Source organism: Bombina bombina, chromosome 2, assembly GCF_027579735.1.
Source record: "Bombina bombina isolate aBomBom1 chromosome 2, aBomBom1.pri, whole genome shotgun sequence".
In the NCBI taxonomy this organism is placed as follows: Eukaryota; Metazoa; Chordata; class Amphibia; order Anura; family Bombinatoridae; genus Bombina; species Bombina bombina.
The window spans coordinates 1,186,387,363-1,186,399,590 of NC_069500.1; the positions used below are offsets into that span (position 1 = coordinate 1,186,387,363).

Sequence of the window (12,228 nt, forward strand, 5' to 3'; positions counted from 1 at the left end):
TGCCCCGAAAAGATCATCCAAGCTGGCAGAAGTCTTCATCCAGACAGCATCTTCTATCTTCATCCATCTGCGCAGAGCGGGTCCATCTTAAAGACATCCGGCGCGGAGCAGCCTCTTCTTCTTCCGATGGATTTCGAAGAATGAAGTTTCCCTTTAAATGACGTCATCCAAGATGGCGTCCCTTGCATTCTGATTGGCTGATAGAATTCTATCAGCCTATAGGAATTAAGGGGGGAAAATCCTATTGCCTTTTGCAATCAGCCAATAGGATTGAGCTTTCATCCTGTTGACTGATCCAATCAGCCAATAGGATTGAGCTCGCATTCTATTGACTATTCCAATCAGCCAATAGAATGCAAGCTCAATCCTATTGGCTGATTGGTTAGGTTTTATTTTACAGGTAACGTTGTATTTATTTTAACTAGGTAGCTAGTAAATAGTTAATAACTATTTACTAGCTAATCTACCTAGTTAAAATAAAAACTTACCTGTAAAATAAAAATAAAACCTAAGATAGATACAATTAGTTATATGGTAGCTAGCTTAGGGTTTATTTTACAGGTAAGTATATATTTAGTTTTAAATAGGAATTAGTTATTAATATTAAGATTTATTTAGAATTATTTTAATTATATTAAAGTTAGGGGGTGTTAGGGTTACGTTAGGGTTAGGATTAAACTTAGGGTTACGTTAGGGGTTAATATATTTATTTAGTGTTAGTGATGTGGGAGACCAGAGGTTTAAGGGTTAATAACTTTAGTATAGTGGCGGCAGCGACATTGGGGGCGGCAGATTAGGGGTTAATAAATGTACGTAGGTGTTGGCGACATTGGGGGTGGCAGATTAGGGGTTAATAAGTGTAATGTAGGTGTCGGCGATGTCTGGGGAGGCAGATTAGGGGTGTTTAGACTCTGTGTTTATGTTAGGGTGTTAGGTTTATACATACATTTTTTCCCCATAGACAGCAATGGGGCTGCGTTACGGAGGTGTTTTTTTTTAGCTGACTCTCCCCATTGATGTCTATGGGGAAATCGTGCAGGAGCACGTCAAAACACCGCTTGTATTTGGGTGAAGCATGGAGCTCAACGCAACCATTGTGCCCGCACAAGCCGTTTTTTTGCAAACCTGTAATAGCAGCGCTATTAAAGGTGAGCGGTGGAAATAACTTGCAAGTAATTAGCGAGCCAGCCATAACGCAAAACTCGTAATCTGGCTGTGTGTCTTATGTTTGCACAGTAGTTTGATTGTTATGTTAAAGGAACAGTAAAGTCGAAATGGAATGTTCATCATTCAGAGTTAGTGTGCAAATTGCAAACAACTTTTCAGTTCAATTCTAATATCAAATGTGCTTTGTTTTCTTAGTATCCATTGTTGAAGACTAGGTTTAGGTAGCCTTATAGGAGCTTAAAGGGACAGTAAAGTCTGATTCAGATAGGGCATATCATTTTAAAGAACTTTCCAATTTACGTTTATCATAAAATCTGCTTTGTTCTTTTGGTATTCTTAGTTGAAAGATAAACCTAGGTAGGCTCATATGCTAATTTCGAATACCTTGAAGGCCGCCTCTTATCTGAATGCTTTTGCAAGTTGTTCACAGCTAGAGGGTGTTAGTTCATGTGTGTCATATAGATAAACATTGTGCTCACGTCCGTGGAGTTATTTAAGAGTCATTACTAATTGCCTGAAATGTAAAACTTTAAAGGGACATGAACCCAAAATGTTTCTTTCATGATTCAGACAGAGCATAAAATGTTAAACAAATTTCCAGTCTATGTGCAGCTACCAATAAGCAGCTATATCTCAGTATTGTGTTGCTGCTCCTGAGCCTACCTAGGTACGCTTTTAAAAAAAGGATACCAAAGAACAAAGCAAATTAAATAATAGAAGTAAATTTCGTAAATTAAAAAGTTGTTTAAAAGTGCAACTTTATCTGACTCCTGAAAGCTTTTTGCCTTTACTGTCCCTTTAAGCCCACGTTTATAATATAACTTCAGCTCCTATATTCTTTACAAACCACTGAATTAAAGGGACAGGCTACTTGACAATTGTTAAAAAAAAAAAAATAATCCCTTTAGTACCCATTCCCTAGTTTTACATATCCAACACTGTGATATTAATATACTGTTTACCTCTATGGGCACCTGTATCTTTCCCCCATGCAAACTGCCCCTCATCTCAGTGTTTGTTTTTTTTTTAACTTTTTACAATCTTTAATTTTAGCCAATGTGTGCTTGTTCTTGTGAACTCATTATCATTCTCCATTTGAGTGAGCACAATGTTATCTATATGGCACACATGAACTAGCACTGTCTGGCTGTAGTGCAAAATTGTAAAAAGCCAAAAAAAAAAAAGCACTGAGTTAAGAAGCGGCCTGCAGGAGCTTAAGAACTGGCAGTCTTAGAGGTTATAAAGTATATTATTATAACAATGCTTTGGGAATAGTAAAGGTGTTATCTATCTTTTTAAACAATAAAAAAAAGTAGAATGTAATTTTATATAACTGTCCTTTAACTTTACCAATGTCCAAATATTAAGGACCTAACTGTATATAGCTGGTTAAGTCATTTCTATTTTTAAACTGGTATTTTAATATCTAGATGAGTTTTGTTTGTGAATGTTTTGCCATTCTGTTCTTATCATGACTCGTGTAATTCATGCACAAAACAAAGCACTGTACCGTACACTGTCCCTGTAATAAAACCCTGCAGTAAGCTGTAGTAAGTGAATATGAAAACACCTAGATCTGCTTCCTGTCTGGGATTACAAATATCTATTCCCCTTAACTGCTTGATCCATCTCTATTTTGAAGGTTTCCGAGGAAAATGGAGAGCAAATGCCCTGTTATTTTGTTTTGGTGAGTTTACCTGAATCTGGGGAATCTGAAGGCAGAAACTGGACTGTCCTGAGGAAACTGAGTGAATTCCAAAACTTGCACCGAAAACTGAGTGAGGTATGAAACATTGGGATTTACAGTAACCCTAGACCTAGGCAGTACCTGTAGTGTTATAGAGGCGAAACTCTAGATTTACCGTAACCCTAGACCTAGGCAGTACCTGTAGTGTTATAGAGGCGAAACTCTAGATTTACCGTAACCCTAGACCTAGGCAGTACCTGTAGTGTTATAGAGGCGAAACTCTAGATTTACCGTAACCCTAGACCTAGGCAGTACCTGTAGTCTTATAGAGGCGAAACTCTAGATTTACCGTAACCCTAGACCTAGGCAGTACCTGTAGTGTTATAGAGGCAAAACTCTAGATTTGTGTCATCTGGAAATGTATTTGGAAGTTTTTCCATTTTAAGAAGTTCTTCATTAACAGTAGAGTGGTTTGTACCAGGGCCTTTATCTGTTGTTTTTGTGTCAGCAGTGCACTAAATGTTTGAAGGATACAGTGCAGCCATAACTTATAATGTGTGTGATAAATGTGCTACTGGCAGTGTACATGGCACATCACATTCCCCCCTTCCTTTGTATCTCTTGTCACTTTTACTGCTTACTAGCTGGTCTTCCTGTTAATCACAGCTCATGGCCTTGTCACCTTTATTACTGCCCTCTAGACATATTCCCCCTTTATATGTTCCACACTCTGCACTCATTGTTTATTTCTGTCCCAACCACTTTAAACTCTGCTCTTTCTCTTCATTTTTTGGTGCTCTCTAGCTATTTTCCCTTTAAATCTTCTCTACTCATTTTCTTTTATGTATTACTGTGCTCTCATCTTTATTTGGCTTTATCTCTGGCCTTTAACTGATCTACCACTTTCTCTCTGATTTTTAGCCATTCCTCCTCCTCATTATATCTGACCCCTAAATGCTCTTCTGCTTTGTGTCTGACCTCTAGCCTCTCCTGCCCTTTACTTTTGTGCTGTCTAATAGCTCCTTCCCCTTTATTGTTGTTCTCTTAAAGGGACAGTAAACTCCTTGAGGTTTGCATATACAATGTTTACTTATGCATAATGAAAACAACTTTGCAATATTATTTCATAATTTATTTTGCCTCCTTTCCATGTGATATAGATCTGAAAACATAGCAATTTCTATTTCTCAGAACTTGAAATGCACCTGCTGACCTAGTAAGGCTAACCTTACTACATTTATGTCCCTAATTGGCTTTTTCAGATAAGAACTACAAAACAATGCACTCTATACTAACATTATTACCAGGGCTGGTCTTGTTGTCTGCAGACTAAAGCCCAGATTGGCTCCTCCAAATAAGGCAAATTGTGGGTGGACTTTGCCAATTGAAAAATAGTTGCAGTAAAAAGGATGTTAATCTGCTTTAAAAAATATTAAGGCTGATGTGTTATTTTATAGCAACACAAAAGAAATGTCATGTAATTATATGATGTGTATTGTCCCTTTAAAGAGACACTCAATCAAAATTAAACTTTCATTATTCAGATAGAGCATGCCAAATTAAACAACTTTCCAATTTACTTCTATTAACTAAATGTGCACAGTCTTTTTATATTTAAACTTTTTGAGTCACCAGCTCCTACTGAGCATGTGCAAGAATAAGTGTGTATGCATTTGTGAATGGCTGATGGCTGTCACATGGTACCTGTATGCATTAGTGAATGGCTGATGGCTGTCACATGGTACTGGGGGAGTGGAAAAAGACATAACTTTTAAAATTGTCAGAAAGAAAATCTACTATTCTTTTGAAGTTCAGACTAAGTGCTATTGCATTGTCTTATCTTGCATTTATTGATTATGCAAATCTACTATGTTGACTGGTCCTTTAACTTCACCTGTACTACTGCTATGGAAGTACTGTTCACCTTTATAATTGCCTCTAGTTGCTGTTATCACTACACACTCACTACTGTTTAGCCTCACCTCTTTCTGTATGTGTCCCTACTACATTTACTGCTTTTACACCATCTTACATTCTCACTTCTTCTCTGATACCACTATGAGTCTATTGAGTGTTTCAGAACAAGCATCATATGTAATCATAAGAGCTTAAAGGGATATGAAACCCAAACATTTTCTTTTGTGATTCCAATAAAGCATATGATTTTTAAAAAAGTTTCCAATTTACTTCAATCATCAAATTTGATTTTTTTCTCATAGTATTCTGTGTTGAAGAGATACCTACGTAAGTGTCTGGAGTGCAACATGACAGGAAATAGCGCTGCCATATAGTGCTCTTGCAAAACTGCTGCAATTTAGTGCTCCAAACATCTGCACCCTCAACAAAAGATACCAAGAGAACAAGAAAATTTGATAATAGAAGTAAATTAGATTTTATTTTTTAAATTGCATGCTCTATCTGAATCGTGAAAGAAAAGTTTTGGGTTTCATGTCTGTTCAACCTTTTTTTTTACTTATGTTTTTTTTAATTGTAGTAATGAGCAATTATGCTGTTTTGTAAGGATTTACAGAATAATATTTTCATTAAAGGAAATACATCATGTGGGATTTGTTTTACTCTGTACGGATGTTAATGTCAGACATTGAATATTTCCTTGTAGTGTTTTCCTTCTTTGAAGAAAATCCAGTTGCCTTCGATCAGTAAGCTTCCCTTCAAATCCATAGATCACAAGTTTTTGGAAAAGTCAAAAAACCAATTAAATCACTTTCTGCAGGTAAGCCAACCAAGACAAGAATATGATGGCTAATTCTGCTGTTTTACACTATTATTAATTGTTGTATTTAGATCTTTCTTTTTTTTTAATATTTTCTAAGGTCTCCAGCTCTCTGTTGATCATTCACTTGCAGCTATTACAGACTGGCTGCCAGGTTGCTAATATTAAGGCTAAATCAATATTATCTTGTTTATACTGCAAAGGGACAGTATACACCAATGTTCATATAACTGCATGTAATAGACACTACTATAAAGAAGAATATGCACAGATACTGATTTAAAAATCCAGTAAAAATCTATTTAAAACTTAGAAGCTGCCAGTTTAGCACTGTTGATGAGTTTAGTCTGGGACACCCAGTGAAAGTGGCTGGGAAAGCAGGAAAAGCAGACCTCCCCCTCCCTGCATATGAAAAGACAGATTAACAAACAGTAGTAGTAGAAATGTGTAGACCTGGGTCTATATCTGATATTTTGGGGCTTGGTTAGGAGTCTGAAAATCATCACAATGGTATTTAAAAAAAAAAAAAAAAGCAAAACTATACATTGTTACAAAAACACTCCCAGATGGGCTATATAAATGGATCATTTATAAAACATTTATGGAAAAAAAAAATCTAGTGTTCAATGTCCTTTAAAAGTGGTGCACAAACAGAAAGTTTGTGATTGAAAAGATTCAGACTGGGAACATAACCTTGACAGGGAAGTGTATGGTTAAAGAGCATATTAGCCAAAATGTTTATTATTTAACCATTTAGTTTTTAATAGACCTGACCTAGTAATTAGTAATGTTATTATCCTACAAAATGCCCCTGTAAAATGGAGGGAGGGAGATATTTACTCAATTACAAATAAATAGAATATATATAATATGTTAAACAAGATTTTGCTGGGCTTTGCATTATTTTAGACAGAACTGTATTTTAAGACTATCGATCATGCACTGGTGAGCATTTAACCCCTGCATAGGTGTTAAACACACAGTAGAAGTACTGCACAGGACCCGCAAAGAGCAGTGCAGTCTGCACACTGCTCAGATGCAAGTATGTTTCTCAGTTTTTGTTTAAGATATATTGATGAATTCAGGCTATTAGCTGTGAGGCATTTAAAGGACAATAAAGACAGAATTAAACGTTCGTGGTTTAGATATTGCATACCATTTTAAACACCTTTCAGGAGGTTGGGAAAATGTAATCAGGCAGAATGTTTATTTTTCTGTTCTTCTCTCTCTTGTCAAACAGTAGATGGCACAGAAGAGATGATCGTCCATCTCTAACTGCTGACAACTTAATAATGATCTGTTATTTTGATGGATTATGCTGACATTTTAAACTCTGCTATAATTCTCTCTAAAGTATAACAGAGTAAATGCTACACATTTGTAGGCTCCTAGTTTCTCTCTTATTGATAAAAAAAAAAGAAGTTTACCCCTTTGTATCATGATTCAGACAGAGCATACAATTTTAAACAACTTTCCAATTTACTTCTATTATTTAATTTGCTTCCTTTTCTTGTTATCCTTTGCTGAAAGGTTTATCTAAATAAGCTCAGGAGCAGCAAAGCAACCTGGGTGCCAGCTGCTGATTGGTGGCTGCATATATAGGGTTATTGTCATTGGCTCACCCCATGTTTTCTTTTAGCATTGCTGCTCTTTCAACAAATAATACCAAGAAAATGAAGCAAATTTTGATAATAGAAGTAAACTGGAAAGTTGTTTTAGATTGTATGTTCTACCTAAGTTGTGATAGATTTATGTCCCTTTAACCCTTTGATGACAGGGTTAATTTGTATACATCGGAACAATGATGGGATCTGGTCAGGGGGGGGCGCTAGGCAGGCCCACCATGACCCGATCACCTTCTGGAAGCACCGTTGGCTTCAGTACAGCCACACGGCTAGGGCGTTCCATGCTGTCCTAACAGCGCTAAAGCCCAGCACAGTTAGGACGGCATGGAACGTCCTAACGGCGTTAAAAGGTTAAACAATCTGTGCAAACAAACAGCACACAATTAAATTTTTTTACTTCTTTATGCTAATACCAAACTCATCATTTTAACATTCATAGTCTAATTTGAAAAATAAGTAAGTGAACCACTAGGCAAAACCTAAATGGGAGACAGGTTTTCCATTCAGTCAGGTGAGATTGGAGTTGTATGTTGAAGGTAGCTTGCCCTATAAAAAATATTTGGTTACTGAAGTCTGATCACATAGGCAATGTACCAATTAAAACAAATATTACAAAACCTTTGAAAAAGAAGTGTAGTTATGCATAAAGAACAAAGCATTTGTAAAGTTTGGAGTGTTAATCAATCCACAGTAAGACAAATTGTCTACAAATGGACAAAATTCAGTACAGTTGTTACTCTTGCTTCAAATAAATCCTGCAAATTTACTTGAATTTAAAGGCAGTGCAGAAGGATCTGCAATAATCTGTTGAATTTCAAAGTCTCTGTTCATGTATCTACTGTAAGGAACTGAATAGTAATGGAAGGACCCCATAGAGCAGGGTTTTACACACATTTTTTTTTCTCAAGACCCAGTGCAATGATACCACATGCTGTCACAACCCTGTTTTTATGCTTTGTCTGACACTTTATGAAGTTATATACAACAAGATAGCTGCATTTTGTAGAAAAGTGACTAAAATGTGTGCATACTTTATTCCTGATTACAGTCATACTTGTTATTATTGTAAAATAATAAGATACACACTTACAATCTCATACAACACACACACTACACACACTCACACAACACACACATTACAACCACTCTCACACAACACACACACACTACACACACACTACACACACACTACACACACACTACACACACTCTCACACAACACACACACTACAACCACTCTCACACAACACACACACACACACTCTCACACAACACACACACTACACACACTCTCACACAACACACACACACTCTCACACAACACACACACTACAACCACTCTCACACAACACACACACACACTCTCACACAACACACACTCTCACACAACACACACTCTCACACAACACACACTCTCACACAACACGCACACACACTCACACAACACGCACACACACTCACACAACACGCACACACACGCACACAACACACACTCGCGCACAACACACACACACTCGCGCACAACACACACACACTCACACAACACGCACACACAACACGCACACACACTCTCACACAACACGCACACACTCTCGCACACAACACACTCACACAACACACACACTCTCACACAACACACTCTCGCATACCACACACTCTCATACAACACACACACCACACACTCTCATACAACAAACACTCTCATACAAGACACACACCACACACTCTCATACAACACACACACCACACACTCTCATACAACACACACACCACACACACACTTGCCATAGAGGATACCGCTAATATCCAAAAAGATATATTGGTTTGTGTCTCAAGTTTACAACAGACCACCTTGATGTTCCACAGTGGTTCCATGTTCTGATGAGAGATGAGACCAAATGTGAACTCTATAGGCAGAAACACTTAACGCTACATTTGTCGGTTAGAATAAAAATAAATTTAAAAAGCACCAAAAGCTCATCCCATTAATAAAGCATGGTGGAGTGGGTGTGCTTTTCTGCCTGTGGCCTGGATTGCTTGTTGTTACAGAGAGAGCAATGAAGTCAAAATTGTATCACAAAGTTTCAAAGGAGAATGTCTGGGTAACAATGTATCCCTTGAAAATTAATAGAAGATGGGTGATGCACAAAAACAATGGACTGAAAACATGGAGGTAAATTAACAACATAATTGCTTAAGAATTTAAAAATTTGTGTTCAGGAATGGTCAATCCAGAGTCAAGACTGCAACTAAACTGAGTTACTGTGCATGACCGAGAGCCAGGAATCCAAGAAATATCTGTGATCTAAAAAGTTTTGTAGGAAAGTATTGTTTAAATTCCTCCTAACCATTGTGCAAATCTGATTAGCAGCAATAAACTCCACTAAATGCTGAAGGAAGTTCTAACAGTTACTGAATACTAGAGGTTCACATATATCTAGACTGTATTATCAACAATTTGTTCAGTATTGACACAACGAACGTGCAGTTATTTGTTTGTCAGACTGAGTTTGTCTACTGTTGTGAGGTAAATGCAAAGGCTTCACAACCCTGCAGCTTCACGGTAACCTTTCTTGCTTCCTCTTCCTACACAACCTAAAAGACCATTCTGGAGTTTTATATAATATATGCTTCCTTATAATTTTAAATCACTTTATTTTGAAGCATACCTTTCTAACTCTCCATCTCTTTACTTAGACCAGTATGCCTGAAAGCACAACTTACATGCACATTTAAATTGTTAATTTTGTTAAAAAAATAGTGACTTTAAAGATAGTATACATAGGGTAGTGTTCCTAACTAAAGGCCAGTACAAATGAGCTTATATTTCTACATTGCTAAAACATGACTGTGGTTTCTGTTTTGAATGCTTTACCAAAAGTTATTGTGATAGCAAAATCAAAACTATTATGTACGGTAGAGAAGAATTATTAGCAGTGTGGGATAATGTATAGGAGAGGGGAAACTGTAACTCCCTGAAGGTCACAAGACAAGATTACATATGACCGATTAGCTGGATGCTAACATGACCTTTTCTTTTGTTGTTTTTATATTACACTTTAGTAATTTTTCTTTAATTAGAATGACTGAATTGTAGTTAGCATCCGTTTACTAAATGTTATATAAGGTTTAACCAACAGTGATTTAATTGAATACACTTGGGTTGGGTGATATTTACTATATTCAGAAATGTGTCTTTTATACCTAGGTGGTAGTTCTTTTCTATGTTTTTCTGCAAGGAGAAGCTAAATAATACAGATGTTTACAGAGAACATTTCAGCTGTTGGTCTATTAATGTGTGTATTTGTTGAAACCTTAAAATGTGTAATGTATATGAAAATAAAATATATTGCATTTTTTTATTTTTAGAACATTTTTTATTAAGATAACTATTATAATCAGTAGAAACCATAGATACATGTTAATAAGAAAATCAATTGGATAAACATCATATGTCAAGAGATGCTAATACTGAAGAGCATTCAATCACAAGAGTCCATCAGCAGCGAAAGATCCCAAAGTCTTCTTAACAGTCTGTTGGTCTGATACAGAGTCTATTCCTCCTGCAGAAACTAATAATCTCATATACATACAGCAGCTAAATGAATTAACAGATTACTGAAATCCGTCAGCAGGCTGATAGTTGGAAAAATTGGGACCATGAGGAGTAACTCTTCTTGCACAGCAACTGCGGATACTAAGCATACACAACAGATTTGCTCTATAAAGCTGAATAGACATAGACATAAATTACAAAGCGTCATAAGGCTTCACAGCAAGTGATGCTACTAACCTTTCCTTACCTCTTTTAACATTGGGAGTCGAAAGGCCTAACACAACGTAGAATGGGATTGCAAGAGGCTCCCCCTCAGTCTTTCCCAATTTCTCCATCCTTATCTAAGGTCACCCTCAAGATTTCACATTTGTCACATGTAGTTCTTGGCAGCTCTCCTCAAACAACAAGACTACAGTAGTCCCCATCTAAAAGAATCCACCTACTTAACTGGAGCTGTTCTCCCAAACGTCCTAATACTTATCCCGTCTATCCTAAGCCCTATAAAGTCTCCTCTCCATTTGTAATAAGTATTCTATCCTTGCTACCACAGTGGCAGTTGTGAGAGGATATGGCTTCTATCAGCCTCTTGCTATGCTCACTTTGTGGCCCCTAAAATGTATTGCATTTTTAACATTTTTATGTATATTGATTGTGATGTGTATTGATAACAAAGAAAAGTAAATTGTTAGCCCTACTTGTTAACTTTTTATTTTGCAGTCATTAGATATGAGCCATTATAACTTGAAGAACATGGTCCAATAAATGCAAGCACTAAAGATAGTGAAGAAAAACAAGTCAATTAAATCATACCCCTAACTGTGTAGTAAATGTTTTCAAACAGGGAGTTTAGAAACCTATGTTGTTGACATCCAGCAATAGCTGTAAATGACATGAAGATGATGGGGAAAAAATGTGGGTCACACCACCTATCTAATTAGAAGTATGAACGTTACACTTCAGAGACCCTTGGCATAAATTCATAAGATGTAACTTTATTGCAAAAGGTTAAAAATTACATTAGGATGCACTAAACACATAAAGAATCAGCATTGATATAGCTCTTTCTGTGTCTAATCAAAGTGTCTTTCTCCGTAGGGTATTGTACATTTATTGTTATTTTAGTTTGTTAAATTAAAAAGGATAATCTGTTAGTAAAGCATGCAGATCTTTTAGAGGCAACAAACATAGTGGGCATTGACTTAATTGAGCTAGAACAGATCCTGTACAAAAATAGTCTTTTTTAGTGACTGGTGAAGGAGTGAAACCTTACGCACAGTGTTGTCAACTGCAATGCACAGTAGAACATTCTAGTAACGTTATTAGAACTTATTTAGTAATAACCTTTACTGTGTACACAACGCATTCCGTTATCATACTTGCTTTAAATGCCAGTGGTAATGTGTACAAGTCTTATACTTTATAGTTTGCACACAGTAAGGATGATCACCAAAGCACTCCT

At 36.5% G+C, this 12,228-nt stretch overlaps 1 protein-coding gene across 1 annotated transcript in view; it reads left to right on the forward strand.

Annotated features, from left to right (window-relative positions):
• Positions 1 to 12,228, forward strand: part of SNX25 (sorting nexin 25) — a 776,760-nt gene that overhangs the window by 668,551 nt on the left and 95,981 nt on the right. Inside the window, exons 12-13 of the mRNA XM_053703884.1 lie at positions 2,810 to 2,950; positions 5,475 to 5,588. Of these exons, the coding sequence (XP_053559859.1) occupies positions 2,810 to 2,950; positions 5,475 to 5,588 (255 nt within the window). The remainder of the gene's footprint in view (positions 1 to 2,809; positions 2,951 to 5,474; positions 5,589 to 12,228) is intronic.